This window comes from Struthio camelus, chromosome 2 (assembly GCF_040807025.1).
Source record: "Struthio camelus isolate bStrCam1 chromosome 2, bStrCam1.hap1, whole genome shotgun sequence".
NCBI lineage: Eukaryota > Metazoa > Chordata > Aves > Struthioniformes > Struthionidae > Struthio > Struthio camelus.
In genome coordinates, this window is record NC_090943.1 from 142,649,073 (window position 1) to 142,675,182 (window position 26,110).

The 26,110-nt window shown below is 40.2% G+C and overlaps 1 protein-coding gene across 3 annotated transcripts in view; it reads left to right on the plus strand.

Annotated features, from left to right (window-relative positions):
• The window catches only part of GAREM1 (GRB2 associated regulator of MAPK1 subtype 1), a 106,487-nt gene that overhangs the window by 12,765 nt on the left and 67,612 nt on the right, over nucleotides 1-26,110 (plus strand). For 2 of the 3 annotated variants that reach the window (XM_068932795.1, XM_068932796.1), the window contains exon 2: nucleotides 12,613-12,753. The exons of the other annotated variant lie outside the window; for it this stretch is intronic. In XM_068932795.1, the coding sequence (XP_068788896.1) occupies nucleotides 12,613-12,753 (141 nt within the window). The remainder of the gene's footprint in view (nucleotides 1-12,612; nucleotides 12,754-26,110) is intronic. 3 annotated transcript variants of the gene reach the window in all.

A 26,110-nucleotide genomic window follows, 5' to 3' on the forward strand; every position in this document is an offset into this window, starting at 1 on the left:
CAGCCACGGCACATGAGGAGGCATGTCTCTGAAGCAGCTAAGATGCAGAGCCGCGTTTGGTTTGTTCATTAAAACAACCACTTTCTAGCTGTGTTTAGAAATAAATAGGAAGCCAATAAAAACGTTCAGTGCAACGTTGACAGCTGACATCCCACCTCTAGGTATTAAGCTTCCTCAGCCAGGCCCCAGGTGTTGGAGGATACACTTCCAAGTGCCTGTTCAGTGGATGCCACTATATTTATAGCTGCTTCTGAGCAGGAGCTTTCTAGCAGGAGGAATTTCTGTCCTTGATAAAAGAAAGTTTCAACTCTCTTAATGAGATATTTTAAAGGAGCTGATTTGGATGAAAACAGGCTGGTCAGGAGTCTCATTATCTCTTTTTCTATACTCATCAGATTGCTTATGAAGATAACTGTTTTGGATTCTTAAATTCAAGACCTGTTGCCTTGATTAAAAAAGAACAAATACATATTTTTAATCCCTATTTTTTTTCCTCAACTTTGGCAGTGTCAGCCTTTCATTGCATGCAAGATGGTTTCTATCCCAATTTAGTGTTACCATAGAGAGGGGAAAAAAGTTTTTATATGTAGATCTGTCATATTTGTTTGATTTTCCTTTTTAAACTAAGTTATTCAGCTCTTTTGTTTTCAGTATTTCTAACCTGTGATCATTTTAAGCATGGCTCAAGGTAGGGTTCTTTGCTCTTACTCTGAACGCTTCAGGTATGTGATCTTGGGCAGCTTCAAAAACAGAAAGCTTTTTCCATAAGATTCTCAGCTTTCAATTAATTGGGTGACTCTGAGATTGTATTTTTTTTCCTTAAAATGTGAGATACCATGATAAATAGTTGGCACCATTCAATGTATTGCAGAGTATTAAAACAGAGTAGTTTAAAGAATGACTGAAATTTTTCCTCAGTGGTTTGTTAAGTAACCAAGGTAATTGATCCAGTAGAACAATCTTATAGTTAAATCTGTAATGTTGATGCAGCAAATCTTTGGTTACATCTGATGTTGATCGCATTAATAAGCAAAGTAATTATGACAGTGACAGAAATTTTCTGTGTTTTGGAATGCAAATGTTAAGATGTTGTACTGATTTCCTCCGCCTCCCCTCCTGCCTTGTGTGGGAGTGGGGAGCAGGCTGTGTTGAAAGATGTGCTTTGACTCCTTTGGCTTGGATTCATACAAAAGTAAAGGTTTCCCAAAGGGAGATGTTTGTTCTGAAGGCTTAAAACAAACACAAACGAAGCTCAGTGATATCTAGGTTCTTCCCCCCACCCCCAAACTAGTTTTCTTATGAACACAAAAAAAGCAAAATGCTAAGATTCAAATTCTGGGGTTGCTAAAGTCAGCAGAGCACTCACCATTGACGGCAGTGGCACCAGAATTTCACCTGGCATTTATTTAAAATATTTGTGCTCCTTTTTCCTGCAGTAGTGCAAACAGGTCTTGTGAATCTTTGAGATTCTGTCTCTGTGCTTTCACAGCTAGTGAAAAGCTTGTATTGGAACAAAATGGATTTTTCAGTGGCTTAATCTGTCCCATAGCCTTATAACAAGCTTATGTTTTATGCTGATTTGTTGCAACTGCACTGATATATCCAGTAGTTCCAATAGCAAAATGCTAATCTTAAAGAAATAAAACTGTCTTCTTACTGGCAGACATGACAAGCATAGGGAGGATGGGAGTCTGCTCTCTTGTTAGTTAATTTGGTAGGTGATAGCTTTAGTTCAGCATCTGGCTTTTGCAGAGGGATTGGGGATTGCAGAAGCCAAGCCTTGTCTCCTTTCTCTTGACTCTGAAATATTTAATGCTTATCCTAAGGAAGGTTTGCTTACAGTATGGTGGGGCTGTAAGTTTAAAAAAATGCATAAAGTACTGCAAGTAGTGATATTCGGCAGCCTGAGGGCAATACTGTCCTTGCTTATTCCCTGCTGAGCAGGTAGGATCAGTGAACAGACTGCGTGCCCTGTTGTTCAGGCACAATCGTGAAATCGTTGCAACCTGGCCAGTTGTAGCTGGCAGCAGTTGTTTCTTCCACGGAAAAGGTGTACGGAGAGGCTTCACCTTTGACAAAGTATTTCTTGTAACTGCATCTTGCCTAGCTCTTTCTGAGGCTGCAAAAGATGTAGCCTCTTTCCTCCTATAGAGGAGTGTTGCTTTGTGGTATCTGTTTCACTTGATACTGTGTATTGTGGTTTATTGAAGCCAGGTTGATCCAAAATTAGCAAAAAGGACGAGATTCGGTTTTTTGATCTATTCTCAGCCCTGCCATGGGCGCCCTTTCTCAGGGAAGACTTTCAAGTTCTCTAACTTTGATCCAGAAGAATTATGTCTTGGGAGTTAGTGCAATCCTCTTTGTGCAGCCCCTTTACTTGTCTCAGCTGTTTAAGTTGCGTTCCTGTAAGTTAACTTGCTGCTCTTTCAGTCAGCCTGCCACATAGAGATACCATGCAAATATAATATTTAAGCTTCATTGTCTTTACTGAATCTCTATTTGGAACTTCGGATGCGGGGCACTACTTCATTGGACTCTTGAAGCTCTTGGCTTATTCATGCCTTGCCCTTGAAAGTAACACTGGTTCACTCTCCCTCTGCCATCCAAGGCTGAGAAAAGTGTGATTTTTGGTAATGGATCTTGCTGCGGAAGAGTAGTTTCAATCAGTTGCATGTCTCATTTTCACCTGGGTGGGTTTGGATGATTCCACTGGGTGTGTTTCCTACATGACTTCTGCAATGAAGTACCAAAAGGCCTTTGGGAACCTCTAGGTGAGTCTGTGAGACATAACCTGAGCCTGGTTAGGTGCCTGGGCTCTGTTGTGGTTCAAGATACTCCCATGGTTTAGAGCTGCAATCTCTTTTTTATTTTTTTTTTATATCTTTATTTTTTTTTTTAGCAACTCTGAAGTTCAACTGCTTGGATCTTAATTTCAACGAGAGCACACAAGATTTTCAGCTGACTTTTACCTCCTCTTCTCTACTTCAGTTGCCACTTTTTTTCTTACTTGTTTTTGACAAAGGAAAGGAGAATATTAATCTTAAACTCAAAATGACTATGAATCCTTACCCTGTCAGGGAACCCTTTCACCTACTGAAAGATGTGGCGTCTATTCAGTTGATGAAACTTCAAATCAAAGTATTTTGGATTTGTTTGGAGAGAAGGGTGCTTGACAGGAGTTTGAATTATGGTAGAAATAGTGGTTGATGTAGATAATAGGAACCAGCTAAATAAATGAATATATGCCCCTGGAATGGAGCGATTTCATGGAAAAGCATACTTAAAACTACTTAAAAAAATTCATTGAAAAGGATGAAGGAAAACTGAATGGTGAGGTTGATTACTAACAGTCCTAGATAAAGCCAGAATTTCTGCTCCAGATATTTGTGCTGCTTTCTCAAAGGGCTGTGTAGCTGGGGACAGAGTTCTTTGCTCTCTTCTGCTGTGTTCAGACCAAGACAGTCGGATGAGACCACTGTTAGGCTTTCCTAATGAACTGGTCTGCTTTAAATTAAAAATTTAGTATGATACATTTTATAGGCCCAAGATGATTAAATTTTAAAGAGATTTCTTTTTTTCATCTTGCTCCTAGAAACTATGCTATTTGCCCTTTTAGGTCACTGGCAGTCCATGTTTTGATTTTTTGCATGATACACTTCCCATGCAGGTTGTTTTGCTTTTCTTTAAACAAATAAGTTTATCTGATAAAATAAATTGTTTGTTTTATCTTTTTTTTTTTTTGTCTTTGGCTGTATGGAATGACAAAATGAGGCTGATAACATGGAGAGGCTTTCAAAGCAGGTTTTTCTTCTGTAGTAGTAGTGTTCTCCACAGTTGCATGCCCTTTTTACTTCTCTCTTCTTAGATGTTTTATGCAACTGTAACTCTTTCAAGCATCTGTTCAGTCATAGTGACACCCTCCCTCCAATTTTCAATCCTCTTAGTCCCACTATTTACTTATGTTGCCACAGATGGTGATCTTCATGTAATGGTTGTGGGGTTTTTTTTCATTCTTTTAAGAAACTCTTAAACTTACCCTATTCAAATTCCCTACACTACTTCAACTGGAAAATTCAGATGTTATTCTCACCCTATTGAACTTTTACCTCTGACCTTCACTTATAGACCAGTATAAGTTTTATTTTTGCAGAAAAAGTAATATTAGCAGGCTGAACAGCTCATTGAGACTAGACCCGGTAACCAAAACTACAGTGTCAAAGGCTGGGAAAAAAAAAAAGTCAAATTAGGATTTCTTACCTCAATGAATGTCAGAGTAATGTCTCTATAGGTAGATGTTACTGTCATGAGAACTAAGTTGGTGAGCAGGTTGTGTGATCTGAGAAATATTTTTTAAAAATTCCATTGTCCTAATTTGAATATTCAGACTTAAGAAATTTGTATTTCTTTCCCCAAAATGTAAAATGCAAACTCAGCATTATACAAGAAGAAAGCTTTCAGTATTGGTAAAATAATCTGTAGGAGAAGAGGCACGTGATCTGCCAAGGAAATGTTGCTATGGTAATATGACTGAGTGCTGGAAATGATAGATCATATATTGATAGCATCGTAGTGGATCAGAATTTGGATGGAACCAGTTCCCATGCGCTGATCCAGCTTCAATTTGTCTGCAACAGCATGACCAGCAGGCAGCTATAGATGAGGTCAATGCTTTTATAGAAAAAAAGGCCACTTGATCATTGGTTTGTTTTCTCCCCTTGATAACAATTACTCAGCTGCTTTCAGATGGTCGTGTATGGCAGCGCTGAACGTATTTGACTAACAAATAGTAGGTTCATATTCTAGTGAGATGTTTCATACTCACTGGTTTTGTTTCTCCCCAGTTGCACGTCTTGAAGACAGAAAAGGTTATTTAGGAACATACAGTCTTGTCCTCTAAGTGAAAGAATTCATTCTATCCTTTGAATTCAGACTCGAATAAAAGTAGGTGCTAAGCCTCAAAGATACTGGGAAATTGACTACGTGGAATTCTGTTCCGGACCCCATTGCCCATGCTGTTTGTTCTTGTTTGTGCATGTTTTTCAAAGAATCTGTGCCCTGACTATTGAGCTATACTCAATGCAGTGTTTTTTAAACACTAGCCGTTCTTCTCTGGTTGTCTACATCAAATGAGACTAAACTGAAGTTAACAGTGAAAAATCTTTGTTACAGCCTAACATAGCAAAACGATCAAGGTCTTGTCTTACTTGTTTTGCATGGAACAAGGAGTTGCTGTCTGTCAGCTTCTCTGGACAGATAAGATTTTTTTTTCTTGAATTTCAAGAGATTAGAAACCCAAACATTGGATAAGAAGTGAATCAAAAGTGAAGAACGGAGAGCTGTTTGAACAGTATATAAAGGGTGAGCTCACTGGTGAAAGGAAATACAGATTCTCATATGAGAATGGTCCTGAGTTATGGTGGATCCTCTTTAAAGGCAAAAGGATGCTGTGGTATCCAGTCTGGTTTTAAGGCCTACTGATACATGAAGCCTACCCTGAAAAGGCTGCTATTATCCCTGATACTCGCAGACTCTCTTTGCCGAGAAGGCTAAAACTAGTGTGAGTAATATCTGCAATTAATAGGTTTTCCCTACCCACAATTGGGTGTTTCTGACCTGTGCTTGGTCTCTTGAGGTGCTCTGTCTTAGCAGTGCTAGGCCCTCTACTTCTCGTTTTTTAGAAGGGGGAACCTTGTGCTTTTGTGCTTTGGCTTCAGCTGTTACCTGCTGTGAATCTTCCAGCAAGTTCAAAAGGAATTGAGTTCCTCCTAAAATGTTACCTCTTTTGGGAACTATGTGACTAGCGAAAGCTTGCAGAAATGCAAGCTGGTCTTCTCAAAAATGAGACAGCTTTTGTTAGTTGACTGGTGTACAGTGTTCTAGATTCCTTCTTTTGGACTGGAAAAGTAAAGCTGGCATTCGCATTTGTGCTAGTGTCGTGACCTGTCTCCGACCTAAAACAACTCTGTGCACTGAGCAGTGCATTCCATATAATCAGTGCATTCCATATAATTCTCTTTGGGAGCCTTTTTGGTGGGATCCTCTTTTTTTCTTTCTCTTTTTAAACAGAGGACTGTATTACATTTCTGAATGTAACTTCATAGCTGTGGCTATGCTTTATTTTCATGATACTATAGGATACTGTTAAGGTGTATGTTAATGGGTGGCCTGTTTGGCACCTCAGGAAGAGAAAGGATCACTACTCTTTGTCCGTTGCAGCAGATATCACGTGCAAAAGTCTCCTCAATGCTATGATAGCGTGATTAGTAAAATAAGAATTTCAATTCTTTGTTTTTTCCGGTTTCTAATCATTCTGCATTCTCTTGCCTTCCTGCCTACAAAATAAACCTTGGTTGCTAGTCTTCTCTTGTAACGCTAGCCGTATGTTGACAGTTCTTCCTAGTTCACTGCAGACATGCCCACCTAACCAGACAGCTACCTCTTTTTGCTGTTCCAGAAATTAACTTCTTGGTCCTAGCAAGCGTTAGTACAAGTGTGAATGGAAACAAGTTGAAGCGAGTCATTTGTGTATGTTAGTTAAAAAAAAAAAATAAAAAGAATTTACTTTCCTTTTATTCTCCATGTTAATGTCCGCTAATGATGGGTCATCTTATATAGCCAGCTACTGTTCAATCAAGCCCCGAATGTCTTAGAGCCAGCTCATGCTATTAGTCTTTTTGCCTTTGTCTTTTAATTTCAGCACTGGTAGTGAAGCTGGGATCTGTTTCCTAAAAAAAGAAAGCATCTAACAGAGAGGAGTATAGTGGGGTGGTTTATTGTTGTAGGGTCTCTTTTTTTTTTTTTTTTTTTTCTTGGTAGGATTCTTGCTTATGTGTTCCAAGTAGCCTTAATAAGGTACTGTCTCAGCTCCAGAAGCCACCTGTTTCTGAGGTTATTGGAAAAGGTGGAGGGTGCTGGATAACAGGTTAGACAGTGAAAAAGCCATTTTTGTAGGTATCTGGCTGACTGCCCACTGAGATGATTTGAATGCTGCTGAGATTTTCCTGTATAATAACGCGTTAGAAAGCTGTAGAACCTTAAGTGGGTGGTGGGCTTTAATTATTCCATTTAACTGACCTAGGCAGGCTGGGGCATATGCTTAATTGTACAGCATCTGTTACCTGGACGCAGATGGAGTTCAGATGGACTTACTGAAAACATGTCACAAAGTCTGGGTGAATTTTCCCTGGGGTTTAGCAGGCATTTCACCAGCTTTTTCACAAAAGCAATCTTCAGTTTCTTGTGAGGTGTTAACTCTTTTGTTGTAAAGCTTTTCGTTCCAGGAAGAGCAAATTCTGCGTGCTTGAACTAATGCACAAGGGACAGCCATAAGCTCACTTTATAGTCTTTATAGTCCTCTATGAGGAATAAGATGAGAGAAATGTCTCTTTAACGACCTTCCCAGCACAAGGAGATGGTATCTCGCTCATCTGGCTTTTTTTAAATGGGATTCATTATGTTACAAGAACCCTGAATGTGACTTCCTCTTTTTCTCTGGCTCGCTCTTTACCTACTATTTAAATGTCTCCAGATGCAAGTTTATGCTCTAAGGGAGTGATGCAAACTCTTTGCCAAGATGACAAAGTGTGTGGCATTATAAAATGTTTATATTCCTGTAGATCGCTGCTTATTTTTAGCAGGGTAGTTTGTGGGAGCGAATGAGTCATGTTGGTCTTCACATTTTGCAGTAACTTGAATGTCACTTTCTCAATACTAGAATGAAAAACTTGAAAATTTTTTTTTTGCTTCATTATTTTTCTTTATGGTTGGTGTTCAAAAGTAACTGCTGTCTTTGGCAAATCAGAATATGTGGAACGTGCAGGAATTTTGTTTTGTGGAACTTAATGAGCCTAGCCTTAATTGTTAATCCAGAAGGAAAAGGAGATGGGAGTGCTCAGACTTTTCAAAATTGGAATGGTCTTAACTTCTACTTCTGAGGCTTTAACATAGACCCTCGGAAATTGTGAAATGCCGAAATATATAAAAGTGCCCATCTCTAGAAAGTAAATGGTGACAATAACTTGCAAGGGAGGTCTGTGCATGCTTCAAAAGAAACATGCTACTTTGTGTGCTCCAGTGTTGCCGTGTATAAACTCAGTCCCTGCACATGACTGTCCACTGTTTTCTCATCTGATTCTGAAACTGCAAATGAGAACAGAAATTCATCCCTGAACTCATAGATTGAGAGAGCCTGCTCCCAGTCTTGCTACAGCTTTTAACCGCTAATCTGAGACTGGAGTTTTTACAATGACAGAGCCAAGATTTGGCAAATGTGGATGATCGTATTTTGCAACTGTAAAGAAGTATTAAAGAAGTATTTGCATTTAATGAAGGTGGCGTTTAATAACTCTGGGAATCTTGATTAAGCAATTACCTTTTTGTTAACTGTATCAGTGTGTGAAAAATTTTCTTTTCAGGGTCAACGTTCCTTCTGCAGCTGCCTCTGAACAATGATACGGGTTTTACAATATTTGTAATTTTCAGAAATTATATGGAAATGGAGCTTTGCCAATCCAATAATTAAAAAGTGGTAGGCTGTTCACATTTTCATACATCTGATTTGGAATGAATACGTGAACAGCTGTTACGGTGCTGCTTCAATGATGTACGACGAAGTAGTTCAACTACTGATCTCTGTCACAGTGCTTATAGGATGACAGCTTGCATAGGAATACACTGGCTAACTTTTCGGTTCAGAGGTATGATACTTTTATTGTAAGTCATGGTTGGGTGTTGACAATTTACTTGACATTTATGTGCTCTTAGCAAATCATGGGTTTCTTAGTCTCAGGCTTTATTATGAATAAACTTGACTCATATTTTGGAAGGAAGTAGACAACTTGGGGAGGGGTGCGGAAGTGTGTATGATAATTCATTGCTTCTCTGGGCAATGATTTGGGGGCGGGGGGAAGCAGCTCAAGTACTTACCTGTAGATTCTTTGTAGTGGTTTAATTATATTTCAAGCATCTGGGGCGGGGAGGAGAGGGCAAGAAGATACAGCTAATCCATATTTGATCGTAAGAGACAAAATTGTTGCTAAAGATGAGTGGCCTGTGTTCTCTGTTTTCTCATGGTGTCTGATCTTTATGTAAGCAGTAGCGTAGGAGTACGTTGGATAGGTGAGGACGGAGTTGCATAGCTTGTGTATTTGAAGCCTGCTGAATTCTCTCCCACGTAGTTAAAATGTGATTAATGAAAGGCTTGCATAACTTGCCTTACTGAGACAGGAAGAAAATCAGATTGGATGTGCATGTGGCTGTTTGTAAGGTATGGTTGACTGAGAAACGTGGAGAGGGCAAGGCGCTGGGTGTGCTTGGCCTGGGAGCTGAGTGGTATAACCAGGGTCAGAGATGTTCCCTGCCTGGAAGATTCTTCTCTCTGTGCGGAAACTGGCCTGAGGCTTTGAGCATGTTTTATGGTGGGGAGACAGAAAAGAAGAAAAGGGAGGAAAGAAGAAAGTATGTATCACCGTATTTTGTTGCCCTTGTTCACATTTGACTCTTCCTTGTATTATCTGCTTTAGCATGAAGGAAGTCATTAGCCAGATGTCTTTGCTAGTCCATTAATCCTGTCGGGTGACAAGGAGCATCTTCCTATTAAGCAACCTCAGGAATCTGGTTCATCCACGGTAGGAAAGATCAGAACTACAAACTGACAGGCATAGCTATTGTGAGGGAGCCAGAGAGCCCTTATGTTCCAAGTTACATCTTCTCCACCTTCTTTCCTCCACTCAGACTTCCATGACACAGTATGAAATTCATCTCCTGTTTAATGAGTTTGAGCAGATAATTGGTGTAACAAGAACTGTGATTTCCAAAGTTCTGTTGAAAAACTACAGCGACTTCCAGCTGCAGGCTTAATTATGTAGTCACTCTTGGGCCTGCCTTAATGATATCTTTTTACACTCGCATGTCCCACCCAGTTTTAATAGAGTGGCTGCTTAAACAGATGATGGCATATGAGCTATGACTGGAAGCACATTTTCATATTGGATATCTTTATTTTACTGAGAAATTTTCTCAGATTCTTCAAGGGTGACCCATACTATAATTATTTCCCTGCAATCCTGGACATAAAATTCAACTTTTATTTAGGTAATGCTCTGAAATGATAACTGCAAATTGTAAGGCATAGAGAAAAGCATATCAGAAGTGCTTTATATTTCCTTCAAAATTTGTTCACCGTTGTCAGTGAAACTAGTAAAATATTAGTTCATCCCTTAAGTGTCACTGTTTTATTTTGTTTTGAGATGGAGTAATTACTTGTTGCCATGGTTTATAGAAAACATGAGTGGAACACTCTGAACTGAAGCATGAGTTTCAGTTAACACCATATATTATTAAAATGTTTTCCCTTGAAATTGTAACTAAGCTTGTTACAACAAGCTGAAGAGAATTTTGTGAGGGTCATTAGGAGTCGCCTTGTGAGCAGAGAGAACAGAAGGTGCTCAGAGGCTTTGGTAAAATTTAGCAGGTGCATGACACTTTTACCAAATAACTTAAATTTCTTTCAAGATGTGGAGGGAATTGAAGAGTTTTCCTGTGTTGTATGGCAATTTTGCTGCTCTTCCCTAGGCTTTCTGAGGTCCCTTCTCCTGTGCTCCTAGCATGCTGTGGGTGCAGGTGTGGTGCTATCAGGAAGCAGGAGTTAATATTAAACGTCCATCTACCTTACTGGGGTGCCAAGGAACAAGTTCCAAGCAGCATTTGGAAACCAGTCCATTTGAAATGTCCTGTTCACTTGGAAGCTACTCTCTATGCTGTGAATAAGAAGGAAACCTGAAAATAATACCTTCTTGGGAGAAAGAATAGCTGGTACTGGTGAGCTCTTTCTACCTTTGTTTTGGGTTTCCCCCCACTGTAACAAGAGATTGTCCATGTTTCTAAATTAAAGGCAGGCAAGTGCAAAACAGGAACCCTTTTTAAGGTTTAAGTGACCATAGGGCAGCAGACCAGGAAAGTCCCTCTCTTGTACTCTGCAATTTGGGATAGGTCTCTCCCTCCTCTAGCCAAATATGAGTTACTGGAGAGACGATCCAGAGTTGTGTGGCCTGTGAATGTTGGAGCAGGTGGTCTTAATGGTTTCTTCTGATTTTAAAATGCAAGAATTCTCACACACACCAGTTGTTGTATTTTGAATTGTGTAGGAGGGTATTTTTTGATAGAATGAGAGCATGAAATCAGGCAGGAATGGGGTGTGTGGTAGCCCCTGCGTACAGTGGAAGAGATTGCCTGGTGCGGACAACAAAATAACAAACAATCAGAAGATTTTGCAAAGATTGAACAAGGAAAATATCTACTGTCTGAGACTGAGAGAGTCTAATTCTTCTACTAACTTAAGAATATCACAGGACAGTGAAGAGAACGTGCAATTTGTTGTCTTAGCTGAAGGGAATGGATTAAGTCCAAACTTGATTCCAGGGCTAAACGACTTTATTTTTGGCTGTAACAGCAGAGGGTTAGTGAGAAAGAGGGAAAATGAAATCTAAAACTTCCCGTGTTTTGTGCCTAAGTGTTTCTGAATGGTCGTGTGACATACGCATGTGTCTGCTTTAAAGACACCTTGAGAAAGACCCACAGAGTGTCAGATATGCCCTTCTGGTATGAAATTTTGTGCACCGTGCTTAGAATGTGTATCATAGCAGACTGCTCTTACTTCTTTACAACCCTATTCAGTACACTTCTCTCTTAAACATACAGAAAACAGCCTATCTAACGTGGCTCTTGCAATTGCTGGAGAGCCAAGCAAAGCACTGATCAGGCACTACAGCTGATGCGTACACTTAAGAAGGGAAAGGGTACTTGCTGGAAATGCAGAGACTTGAGGATTTGACAGGGGTAGGGGGGAAAAGGAGAGCTCTCAGGCAGTGTTTGGGATAGATTTGGCAAACATTAGAGTACGAGAGAAGGTATTGCAAAGATGAGTTGGACCTGATCTGGGTTTTGGAGTTTTTAGTTGAATTTATGTCAATGAGAGGAGACTTTGTTAAGTGGTAGGATTAAGCTTACAGCTATAGGAATGGCCAATTGAGTAGTGAGTAGGGGAGTGGTAGAATGAGGAAGTTTAAAATCTCTGCATTGAAAGTATGATACCTAATTACTTAATACTAATGAATAAGACTTGACTTCAGATGGCCGTAGGTTAGGGTGATGCTGATCTTTTAGCATATGAAAATGAGCTTTTCTGCTGATACCTTGCAAAACCTAATAGCTGATTTGTTTGTTCATAGCTTTCCTTTATTTAAGAACCAAAATAACTCTCAAGGACTCATATTATGTAGTATAGGTAGACATAGATGGAGAAATGAAAGCCTACTTGTGCAGAAAGCTGAAAAAGGAGCCCAAGAGCCATTGCTGAGTAATCAGAATTACATCTCTTTGGTACTCGCATTCAAGCCCTGTTGTTTTGTTTTATTTGTTTGTTTTTCTCCTTTAATATAAAGTGCTTACATTGCAAAATGAACATTGTTTAGCATTAAAACTTGCTTAATTGGATTTTTAAATATCAAAATGTCTGGAAAAATAAGCAGTAGTAGGAATAATTTGCTTATTGTGAAGTTTCCCTTATTGTTCGTGCAATACATGTAATTTAAGAAAACTACATGTGTTTTGCAGGAGAAGCTGTAGAAGGCCTTCGAGAGAGTGACTATCTTCTGATTCATTCATGCCGGCAGTGGACGACAATTACAGCTCACAGTCTGGAGGAGGGTCACTACGTCATAGGGCCAAAGATAGAAATCCCTGTACATTATGCAGGTAAAGCTATTTTTGACCTGAAAGAGAAGTTCAAAGAGAATGAATTGCCTACCAATTACATTGATCACTTTATTTGACAGAGAGAAGCTAAGTGTCTGTCGGTGACTGTGATTTAACTTTTTAATAATGTCACAGAGCACGAGAGATACTGACTTACAGCCAGGGCTAGATGTATTTCATTGGGCAGCACGTTGACGGAACACATAGCTACGCAGAAGAATCAGTTTTAACTCCAGTCTAACCAATTGCAAGTATTTATCATTTGTGATGTTGGTAACAAAATTATGAAAGCTTGAAATGCCATAGGTGTTCAAAGATGGATTTTACACTTTACTGTGTACTTGAGTTGGAGGGGATTTTTAAAATATTTCCATGTTAAAAGTCAGCGACCCTTCATAATAACATTGAAGCTAACTGAATAGTAGCTGCTGAGAAGCTATCAGTAGTCAGTAGTTTCTTGTCACTGACTGCTTTTTTGGATGATTCAGTGTTACTCTTCCACATAGATATAGCACAGCTAATCAATGCTTATTGTACAATTTCAAATTAGTTTTATTTTCCTAAGAAATTATTTTTAATGATAATTTCTACTGCTTAGTATCGTTTTTCGCAAGTTGGATAGGATAATACTACAGAAGTGGGGAGTAAAAATTTAAAAAGCTGGGAAGTGTTGACTGAAGGAATCATCTGGAAACAAGTAGACTTTGTCCCGTGCTTTTACTCTCTTTGGTACAGCCAATTGTTAAATGAGTAATCTTTTCAGCTCTCTTACTGTCTCATTTAAAACAGTGGTGTAATGAGAGTATGCTTAGTTGTATAAGAGCCAACTGAAAATGTTTAGTTTAACCACATCAGTGCTGCAGCTGCAGTGATGCACTATATTTCAATGATGGCACTTATTTTGGTTGCCTTGTTATGTACCATTTCTCCTTGGAGTTGACTTCTGGAAGGTTGATTTGTTTAAAGCCACATTTAAGAGCTTCAGACTCATAGCACATAATGTCATGATACACATGGCATTAAAACCCTCTGAATCTAACTTTCTTAGTATAAACAGCTTCTAGTGCTTATGCTCAGTAACAGTGTGGTGTGGTTTTTCTCTCTCTCTCTCTCTCTCTCTCTCTCTCTTTCTTTCTTTCTTTTTATACCTCCTGACTGCTTGAGCTTCAGTGCTGAGGCCAGATAAGCACCTCACTTCCTACAAACTGAGTGGTGTACTACAAAATCCTCACTGTGATTCCTGGAAGAAGGAGAACAGAAAATAAACTGGTTATTTGTGTGAAAGAAGATTGGACTCTTGAAGAGTTTAGTGAATCTTGGATCTTAATTTGTAAAGAACTTAAAGATTTGCTAAGCAGGCTTTCTGGACTCTTCATTTTTCATTTATTTGTGGCTTATATTTACATAGTTATTGGCAAAATCAAAATCTAAACTCTTTGGACTGTCCCCTAAGATACTGTAAAAGTATCAATGTGCTTTTCTCTTTCTGGCTTGCCTTAATGCAGGAAAAGAGCGTGTATTTCGTTCACAGAACACATATTGCTTTCAAACAGCCTCTGGAAGGTTCCCTTTCATAAACCCCTCACTGTTGAGATGAAAAGATAGGAAAATTCAGAAACTGGCATTTAGTTGGAGGCACTTACTAAATGTGTGATGAGTTCTGGCACTGCCAAAGAAGCTTCACAGAAATGCTCAGTGCTAACTTGCAATATCAACCTGCATGGCATTGTGAAGATATGGGCTCATCGTAAAGAAGCGAGAGAAGTGTGTAAGCATGTGAAGGTTAGTTATTAGAGCGCTGCAGTCTGGTGTATGGGTGCTAACATCTAAAAGTATTTAAAGACATCTTCCATATCCTAAAGATAAATTTACGATGCAGTTAACCGCCGTGCAGAGATCTCTAAGCTAACGCTAAGTGAGCTTTCAGCTCTGCACTGTGTGATTTGTTGCACTTGCTGCTTTGGGGATCCAGAACCCTGCAGTATAGAGGCAAAGTTTAACGTAGCTGTCTAAAAAGACTTGTTAGGGTGGGTACTGTCCTTAATGTAGCTATGCTTCTAGTTCTGGAACTAGCTTGGGCATCTACTCTGCCCTGCAATAAGCTAGAAGAAGGCTAAGAGACGGGAGCACTCCAGGATCGTTAGACTTCCTGAGGAAGACTAACTGTTGTTACCAATGGGTAAGGCCTTCAGCTGGTGATTGCCTTGTGGGTTCACTGGCACAGTTAGTTGAAACTAATTTCATTCTCCTGAGATGGTGAGTGTAAGTACCACAAAGTCATCATTTGCATATGTAAATACTGGTATAAAGTAAATCTTATTTTGCTACTTGCCAAATCAGGTTTTAGTGTGCTTATTAAACCTAAATATCAATAAAGCCTTATTAAAGAAGGAAAAGTCTGTATTTGACATCTAAGTGAAATCTCATTAATGGAACCTCTGTTCTGCTATCCTACCGATGGTACTTTCCTAACTGGGAAACTGCTGCAGTCGTTCGCTTTTGGGGATGCGCGATATGGTTAATTTTTTGCTATTGTTGACAAGAAACAGTCATATATGACAGCTGTTAGTCTGAGCATTCCCTCTTGAATACTCTTTCCAGTCTGCTTCTCTTTAGAGTAAAAGCTAAAGTTAATGTAGCATCTAGTTCAATTTGCATGTAATTAAAAGCAAATGGCTAATGTGTTTCCGGCTCCTAAAACAGAGGAGGTCTTCACGTGCATGTAGAATGAAGAGCAGATCAAAATTACTGTCCTGATAGTGTCCTGGCTTCGTGTAGGAGAACAGGCTTCATGAGAGTCCAAGATATACAATGTTACAGCTTATGGGTATTGCTGTGGTGTCCTTTCCTTTTCTTAGGAATTTACACTTGATGCTTAAACAGAAAGCAGGTAAGACCTTGTTGTGAGCTAGTTTTATATAGATCCTGGTACAAGGATGTCCCTAGTACTAGATTTATACTCTAACAAGAATGTGTGCCATCTTTACCCTCCAGCAGATGACAAATGTTACCACTACTTTTGGCTTAGGCAAAGCTGTATATTTTTATCTTGGCAAATGCCTACTGTAGTAACCTCTGGAAAATACCGTTATATGATCTGAATTTGGAACACAGGAGGCATTTTGATATTTTGCCTTAGACTTCACTGTGCTGCTGCTTGTCAAGAGGAATGCCTCTTTCCTCTGTGCAGAGATGACTGTGGGGAAAGATTTGTAACACAGGTATTCATTACCACTTCTCAGACACAATCCTGAAAACTGAAAGTGATTGAAGCCACTGTATAGGGGCTTGAATGCCATGGTCCTCAGATGCTGTCTGGCCCGTGTGTTATGTTCCAGGGCTGTGCAGCTCAAAACTATCGAAATAATTTGAGATTTTGTCAGATTAAGCCGCAGAGGTCTCCTGCTCTGACTCTAAAGAGGCAAGGTTCAGACTAATGTAAACGTCTGTGCTATGTGGCCACGGTTTGTTATGCTTGGATTACTGCTTTGAGGGTTTGTAGAATTGGATGTGGCTGCTTGAAACTTGCTTTATGGGAAAGGCAGTGCAGAAGGCTGTAGAATGAATCACGTATGTGCGTACTCTCACCTGCTCGACGTAGTCTTTTACCGACAGGCCATGCTGATATTGGTGAGTGTATGCAGTGGAAGAAAAACTTTCCTGGGAGGAGTTGGAGGCAACTGGGTTATTTAGCTCAAAATATTCGCTCTCATATTCAATCAGAGCATAACAAGACCTTTACGATTGTTTTTAGGGCTTTATCTCTGTTGTTGCAGCTGATGGTTCATTTACTGTCCTGTCCTGTTTGCTACAGGGTTTTTCTCCCTCTGAAAGCAAGAGCTGCTCTCTTGAGATGATGTTAAAACAAACAAACAAAAATGCACACATAAAACTCTCCCCCCCCACACACACTCTTTTTTTGTAAGCTTCTAATCAGCTTTGTCCAGGGTTTTGCCTCCTACATCAGTGCTGCCCTGTATGTGTTCCTACAAGGTAGCTAATAAAGAAAATACTTCTATTAAGAAATGAGAAAGTAACACCCTGTTCCAGGGTGTGCCACATGGTAATATATCCGGGGTGTTGGAAATACTCTTCCTGTGACCTCATGCCTCCCAGCCACATAGTGAAGGTGTACGATTACTAACACAGAATAATCACTTGTACCATGTCTCGTTGCTTACCTAAGTATACTGATAGCTTTCCTAATACCTTTTTAAATGAAGAAATATAAAACCTTGTGATGTGAACCTTTCCCAGGTGGGGCAGCTTGTGGGAATGAGTCAGATATCCCTTTTCTGATTTTAGAACTAGTGCACAATGAGCATCCTATTGAAACCTGTTTCTACTGGTTTGATTTGTTAGTCATGGAGCGGTGCCTGATAGGCCTGTTCCTTATTGCATCCTGTTGTGGGGGGGGAAGGGGGGAAAGACACTGTTTGCAGGTCTTCTCAAGAGTAAACTTGCCTTTGCAGTTGTGGGGCTGGAGAGCTCCCAGAGGTTTTGCAACATGCAGCTTCAGAAGTTTCTCTCGTGTCCAGAGATGTGCCTGCCTTTAAGACACAATTTTGCACTTCCAGCAGGCCTACTACTACCTGCCCTGGGATAGTTAGGGCCTGGACGCTCGGAAAGCAGAATACTGAAGGATGGTGCAAGTTAGCCATCTTCTAGCTGTCTTGAAATGTTGATAGCAGCTAAGTACCCATCTTGAGGCTGTTTCATCTTTGGTCTCGCAGAGCTTGGGTTTTGACTTTGGTGATACTGAACATGGCTAGCTGTTTACTAATACATTAGGTCTTCTCTGAGTATGCTCTGTGGTTCTCTTCATGGCTTTGGAGAGAGGAGCAAACATCCGACTAGTCCCTAGTTGGCGGTTTTATAGTATCTGTTGCCAACTTGTGCCAGCGTGGAGGCAGGGGCTCTCTCTTGTCTTACCTTCGGTTTAGCCTTGTTGCTCCCTGAAGTCTGCAGCTTAATGTTATCTGCTCTCTGTGGTAGGTAGTGTTGTGGGGCCTGGTGCCCTTTTATTCAACTTTGTCTCATTAGAAGTAGAAGATGGTGGCAGGGAGAGCTGAACCTGTTATTTTGTGTAAGCGGAGTACAGCTCTAATGTAGTAATTTTTAAGTTCAAAGAGATGGGTAAGATCTAAAACAGGGAGGAACACTACTTTGGGGCAGGGAGCTTATTTAGGTGATCTTTTCCAGCAAACAGATACACCGCTCCCTGATATGAGACGTGTTTTGCATTCTAATTTGTGTTTTGCTTTGAACTTAGCCTGGCAGTGAACTATTACATAGTTCTCCTGTAGCTCTTGTGTTGTGCAGTTGAATATAACTTCCAGAGAACAGGGCCTGAATTCAGTGTTGTCGAAAGAGGCAGGCTGTAGTGTGTGCGTGTGTGTGTGTGTGTGCGTGTGGGTGTGTGTGGGGGGGCAGTGTTAAACGATTAATGAATGCATGTCCTCAAAAGAAAAGCAAAACAAAAAACAACCCACATGTTTAACCCCCTGGTACTCTAGGTTTTTTTTCCTTTCGAAAGGCTGTGTTTGATGATCTGGAAAGCGATTGCAGGTTTAAAAGCTTTTCTTTGCAGGTACCACTAATAAAAGCATTGCTACTAGTGTATGCTCTTCAAACTTTTGGAAGAAAAATATGACTTTTCTAACTCCAAATACTTGACTATGTGAAGTTTCCTGAGAATTGCCACCTTTTCTCCTCAGAAGCAAACAGAAGAAAGAACATTTGCAGAGTAAGAGAGCACTTGCATTTGTGAGCGCTGCTTGGCTCTTCAATTAACAAGTTTGAGACCAGGAATGTCTGAAACACTTGTAATTCTCCCTGTAGAGTCATTCAGTGCATTTTCTGCCAGGGAAATGATTATGCCTTAAAAGATATTTATCTGCTTGTTTTTGTTTAACAGCTTCCTTATTTTTTTCCCACCAAAGATTGCATTTTTCTGTTCTAGGCAGTCAAGACTGTAATCTGGCAGCTGTTTTCATATTCTTGGATTTTTCAAACCTCTCACTGAGAGGTAGTGGATGAATTACTCTTCCGTAAATGTAACAAAGTGGGGAGTTTTTTTTGGTTTGTTTATTTTTTTTACACAGGCTTACCTTTAACATGTTTAGCTGATGCCAGTCTTCCCCATGGTCCCATCTGTTTATGTTATTCCTTGTTTCTGTGCCAGTTTAAACTTTGGCTAGTATCTCTCCATTGACCTACAGTTCGATATCCAGTCACAGCATTAAAATGCAAGTACTGAAGATATAGGAAAAACTGCTTATTTCTTTTGCTTCTGTGGGATCATGTTCTTCCAGTTCCTTCATTTTTTTCCCATCATTACCCAGTCCCAGAAAGTAGCAGCTTTTTACATAGGTTAATGAAATAGTCCTGCTTCATCTGATCTCCAGTATTGAAACATTCCTCTTCTATTTTATGTTTTGTTTTAGACCTATTTGGGAACATGTAGGTATGTTTTTCTGGGTTTTGTTTGCTTGCTTGCTCACTTGCTTGGTTTTTGCTGAACAGTAGTTCATCCTGAGCCAAAAGAGTTTGCTCTAAGCATGTGCTGTACTTGCTTTCTAGTATCATGTGCTGACAGCTTCCCAGAATGTGAACTCTGGAACAGAAATACTTTTTCTGTGTGGGGAGACAGCTCAAATTTAGCTTCCAGTGAGACATCAGCGTGCAATTCTACATAAGGCTGCAGTGCTGAGAGTGTCTTATAGCACTCTCAACTTGAGGTCTCTGGAGTTGGGCAGACTTCTTGTGCAGTGTCCAGTTTCCTTAAAGTCGTCATCCTCATAAATTAAAATCAGCAGATTGTGAAACTGGCTTCTCTCTTTATTTATGTATATGTGTATATATATGTTTATAAATGTCTATGAGAGAATTCTGGAGTGTCTCATCTACAGAATTTGTAGCGTTTTCTTGACTTTCAGTTTACTGGCCGAAAGTATCGAAGTTCGTATCCAACCTTCTGTTAAAACCCTATTCAATTCTGTGTTAGTTCCCATCTGCCTTCCAGTCTTGCTGACGGGCCCAGTTCAAACATCCCGAACTGCTGTAGAGTTTGCAGCTGTCAAAGGGTTGCTGCTCTTTGGCCTAATCAATATTGCAGGATATTATTTTTGCCAGTTGTGGTGGAAGAGTCTGATTATATCCCAGCAGTTTTATGAAGAGAAAATATCTGATTTTCCTGTCTCACTTTCCAGCCTGGAAGTGGAGTTTGTGGTTGGTAGACACAAGTTGTAATATAAAATGTGATTTGTTTTGTGGGATTTGCGTGGTGCTTTAAGGCAAACAACAGCTTGTGATTATATTTTTCAATACTGTCTCAGTGATGTACCAAAGTACTTGGGAGAGGAGAAAGAGGTGCATAACTTTATATGCAGCCATCTTGTTCTCCTCTAATTTGACTTCAACGTGAATGTAATGTTACCCTTGTTTAAGAGCCCAAGATCTGCCTCAGCATGGCAGTTCCTGTGCTTTTCTGCCCTTTTCCTTGGGAGAAGGGAAAGGGAGTAGGAGGAGAGAAGAAAACTTGCAGCTTTTATGACTGATGAACCAAAGTATCAGCTGTTCTTCTCAGACTACCCACTTCTTGTCTGTTACTCCAGGTCTACAAACTTGCTACTTGCTGAAATTCAGCTGTGGTTTTACAAACATTCACTGTATATTTATTTATTCATTCCCCGATCTCTGTGGGCAGCAAAGAAGCTGATAGTCGTATCAACGAGGAGAGAACTAGGGAGTCCTGTACAGAGGAAGTTAACAGGGGAAGTCGACTTTGTAAAAGATTGCAGTTGAGAAAATCAGCTAGGAAACTGGTTCCCAGGAGACTGGGAGATGGGCTAAATCACAAGGGATTTGCTCAGCATTGCTTGAATGACTTTGCCTAGCTCTGGGCGGCTACAGTGCTGCACCAAAGTGCTGTGAAGCAGTAGACTCATTTGCATGATGCTAGAAAGACTTCAGTCCTTGAGAGAAGGATCTGAAAAGCTGCCTAACTTAACCACTATGAAAGAAAAGGCTAATCCACTGTGGGAATTTGAGCAGTATTTAGGGCTACGTATGAGGTTCTGGTCCAATCCCACATTTCTGGCTGCTTGAGACTGCCCTAATACCTAGCTAGAAGGTAAATATGAATGAGGCTCCTCGTTTCCCAAGAGGAAGCTGTATCTCATGAACGATGAGAACAACTTAAGGATTTAAAAGCAGGACATGCATGAACGCTCCTGCCCACCTAGTTGTAAGCTCTGTGAGGTTGGAGTAGGGACCAGTGTTTCATTCCTCGCTTAGTTTCCATGCGCAAGAGCTGGAAATGGGGATATAACAGTGAAGCACAAGCCAACGTTCTCTGCAAAAATATTCCCTTCCTGGTTCCTGGAAGTGAGATAGGTGGTAGAATGCCAATTTTTATGGGTTGCCAGGAGAACTAGGCATAACTTAGCATGAAGCTGCTGTGCACTGTCCTACAAGTGGGTGTTTGGGCAGGAAGAAAAGTGTACTGGCAAGCAACTTGAAGGCTAGTTAGAAGCTGAGAGAGGGTCTATTAGCCTGTGGACTGTAACTTGAAGTCTGTAACTTCAGTCCTGTTTTCCTAAAGTAGAAGTGGTATATTTACATGCATACATTCATACACGTGTGTATGTTTGTGTGTATTTATATATATTTTTATACATGTATTTGCATATATATTTATACATGCATTTTATATAAATCTAAAATTATATATATAAACATATGCATCTAAAAATATATATATAAACACACACATATACATACACACATTTTATGTGTGTATATATATCTGTGCGTGTGTGTGTGTGTGTGTGTGTGTGTGTGTGTGTATATATATATATATATATATAAATATATATATATATATATAAATTTTTTTAGCCCCGTCCATCTCAAAGCTGACCCTTGATGGGAGAATAAGAGAACGCAACTGTAAAGACCATAGTCGCTGGTTAGTTGGCAAAAAAATATATGCCTCGCTTTCTTTACGAAATTTAAGGAAGAATTTTTATAAAATCTGTTTTAGTGGAAAACTGTGTTTTGGGTTGATAACCCATACTAATCATGATGCATTTTTTTTAATCTCATAACTCTGGTGTGTGAAGTTGGATTTTATGTTTTTGGATGAGCAGTGTGTCAGGTGCAGAAGAGAGCAAGCAGGTGTGGCTTCTATTTAAAAAAAAAAAAACAAAAAAAATTTGTGAAGAATGATGCAGTCTGATGCAGTCACCAGTTTGACTACCCTGTGACTCATACTCCTACCTGGTTTACAGTGCATGCTTAGTAGCAGATACAGACTGTTTCAGGAAAGCATAGCCCTTAATGTTTAGGGAATTTTATATGATTTATTGCATACACTTCCCTCTTCTGCTTCGTTTGACTGTCTCTTCTGCCTTTAGTCTCGCTTTGTCACGAGTTCATTCCCTCTTTTTCCTTTGCTGAAGTTCTGATTTGTTCCAGGGTCTAAATCTGCATGGGAGTTTGAGACGGAAGAAATTGCCATTAACGGCCTATGATTATTCTAGGAAATCTTTTAGACTGACTGCTTTTAGACATTTTTGCTTCTTGGGTTTGGATGGGGAACTGTTGTAAGTGAGCTAAGGTGGCAAATAGGGCAAAAATTATCAATGTATCTTTTCCTTCTTTAAATGTACAGCCGAGCTGGTAGAAATCTACTATAGGGTTTTTGATAGGCTGTATATGTTTTTGGAGGGGGAGAGCTGCAGAGAAATCTGTCGCACAGGATGATGTCATCTTGTGAAATTTTTGGATGCCCAAGCAGACGTTTTTTCCCTGCAGCCAGTATTTGCTGTTCAAAACAACTGATAGGAAGTGTGGTAGGAATTCTTCGGTCAGCATCCTCCCCATGGAAACCAGAACACTTCACGTCTGGGAACGAAAGCCGGTCGCGTCAGCGTTGCCTGTTAAAGCAACTGACATCACAGATGTCTTAAGCTTTGACTGAGCTACTGTACCAATCGGTGCCAATAGGAAAATAAAACCATGCTATTTAAGCCATGTATAACTCTGTTTAAATGGAGAATGTAATTTGTGTGTTTTAATTTAGCCTGTGATCCAAGACAATAATTTTACTGGGTCAGAGAAAGGCAGATCTGTGAGCATTGATGCTTCTAGGAGTGAAAAAATGACTCCCCCCCCCCCGCCTGTCATGAACTATTGTGCAGAGATTTGCTTTTCTCAACTGGCAAAGGTTAACTTGTCCCCCCACCCCTGACCACCACTGGAACTATTAATACTAATAGCGGGGGTAAGTATTTTTAACTGGTTAGGAGAAATGTGGGTGTTTTAACTTCTCATTCTGAAAGACCTGAGCTTTAAAGGGAAACTGAAGCCTATACCTTTATTTTCATCACAGCTTTATGTACAGACACTGCTCTCTTGCTTCCGTTCATTCTCTTTACTGCAGATGAGAATCCAACTCTTCTTTTGAACCAGAATGCTCTGTTTGATCCCAAAGGCAGGCAGAGCAGGAGCAAAGAAGGAAATACAGCATACACATGTATGCCACGTGGAGTCTTCCATGGATGCCCTCAAACTAGGGAGGCCACCTGCCACAAAATCAAAGACAGTAACAGATGCTGCTGTCATCTTGGATGGTTGACAGCCCATGTAGAATAAGAAAGAAGTTCTGAATCTTACTGCTAGGAAGGTTATGTTTTTGGAGGAGTCGCAGCACTCTCTTTAAATACTTGCTGCTGGTTTAACCTTCTCCAGTTCATTTTGTGTGAATTCTGCGTTGCAATAGACTGGCAATAGCTAGCGAAGGCTGGCTGGCCGCATTTGTACAGCTGGAACAATTCAAGTCGCAGTGTTCACCTGATCCCTCTTTCAGCATGTGTGTGGACCTGCTCATCAGGCCCCATTTTTTTTTTTTCAACAATGCTTTCACATGCACACAAAAAGAGAAGAGGAGTAGGTGATTCGGATGCACAATCACATCTGAAGGGTTCTGAAGGTTTTGGTTAAAATCATGGGAAATGAATTTGTCTTGTTTTGACAGAATAGTGTTGCAGGGGTTTTTTATTTGTTTTTTACATTAATACACTTGACTATACTCAAAAGGATAAGATACATGCCTATAGGCAAGAAAGGGTGTTCAGCAGAAAGTAGTGGTTGGGGCAAGCCGTCTCTGAGAAGATGCTGCATGGGCCTCTGTCATTCCAAACGCAAAATAAAGGCTCGGTAGGGCAAGCGGGACTTGCATGAAGCTCAGCAGGAAAAGCGAAACTTTGGTGAGATGATGTACAGGATCAGTTTTGTAATCCAGTTGTTTGGCTACTGTGTCCCTGTTAACTTGTTTAATTACCAGGGTTCAAAGGTGTCTGGGGCGGGGGGGAGGCAGGCTTAGACATTTGCTACACAAATGGCATAGCCAAAAAATGAAGACACATGTAGTGCTGCGTGTTTAGGACTTGTGTGTGGCTGAGTTGAGAGATCCTTTTGAGTGTGACTTGGAAACCCAGCACCAGCCTCTGGGAAGGATATGTTGCTCAGAAACAGTAGAGGGGGAAGGATTATAGCATATTCTATGGTATGTGATGACAAACTCTTTAAGTAGAAGCTAGAGTTATGGTATGATAGTAAATCAGCCCTGATCCTCTCTAGACATGGCTGGGACGATAGAAGGGTGAGATGATTAATACACAGAACTGCTCATGGTATCAGATTTAGCCTGTGAAGTGCTTTCAGATCCTCTAGGAGGACAGTTGCTATAGAAACATAATATGTGAATTTAGACGAACTTCTTAAATGAATTTTTACGGAGAACCTGAATTTGACTTCAAAGCTGATAGTGTCTTAAAACAGTATGTAAATAGAAGAGATTCTGATGTTTAAAAAACTGCTTTTCCTTATTCTTAAAAAGAGGCTCAGAGATGCACTTGAAGTCCTGGTTATTATTTTTAAACCTTGCGAGTTAAATGCACTACTAAAGATGCACAGCATGGACCCACAGGTCTGCAAGAGCTGTTCTAGATACCTGTAGGATGGATGCAGATGTGCATGCACCACCTTTCTGAGCCAGGAGCATGCTGTGCAGACTTCTTGATGGCAGCTGAGCTAGGCTGGCCTTGTCAGCTCCTGCTCATGTAGTCCCTGTGGTGAGTGTGGGAGCGAGCATTAGGGATGTCACAGCAGTGCTCGGGAGGCAGAAGGAGGTGCTGGCAGAGGGAGGAAGTAAAAGAAACAATAGCGGCAGTCTGTCTGGGTGGCAACAGAGGACAGGAGGAGGAAGAGGTGGTGGGAGTGAGGCTCCATTACCAGATGTTGGGAAATGCTTACCCTGCAAGGATGAGGCTCTTTGCCAACCCTGTTTCAGGACCACGGCTCTCATTTCTCACCTGTAACTCTCCCAGAACAACTGAGTAGTCTTAAATACTTTGATGCTTAGGAAACTTTCTGGTATCTTTTTAACAAAAAGTTGCTTTGCTAATAGGTATTTCCGGTTAAAACTAACGGCTAGAATTAGGCTTGTCTAGAAGAAAGAGACATATGGCAAGCAAATGGCCCTTTTTAATGAGCCTCCCACTCAGCAGTTGGCCGCTCACCCAGTTTGTGTGTGGCACAGCATTTGAGCAGCATCTTAGTGCCAGAAAAAAAAACCCTGCAACCTTTTGGTTGGCTGGGGGGGAGGGGGGACAGAACGGTACAGGGTGGGACACACACATTGTAATGTAGCTGTTAAAGAAAGACAAAGCATATTAGCTTCTTTGACAATTTATTACAAAAACTGTAGAAAAATGTTCCAGAACCTGATTTAGAGAGCTGAAAGGCATCCGGTTCTTTACCTCTCAATGGTGCTTATGTACCATACATACTTTCTCATGGCATGTGAGTTTTTTTTTTTTTTTAATGACAAATAAAATAACATAATACCTTACTTCTAAAAGTCACTGTAGTCCAAAAGGCCATAGTAAGTGATTACAGCTGACCTACACAATCATATTAAGTTTAACTTCCTCAAATACTTACCTGAAAATACTGTATTTGGTAGCCAGTAGGGCATTTGGAGGGTTTATAGCACTGCTGGCCCTAAGCCCTATGAGTTGCTAATATGGTATGTAAAATTTATGTTGACCCAGGCTCTGCTGTCACTAATGGCTGTGTGGCTGATCTAAGAGAAATCCATTGCCAAGGTGTAGCTGCATAAGGGGTCATGCAAGTAAAAATGTACTTATTCCTAACTTCCTCATTCAACCTTATGACTTCAAATGAACTTGTAGCAAGGTCAGGCTGTCCTTCAACATTTAACTTTGCCTGATGAAGAATATTCTGTGCTATGGCTGTGAATTTTAATGGTGGATCTAATGCTGATGTT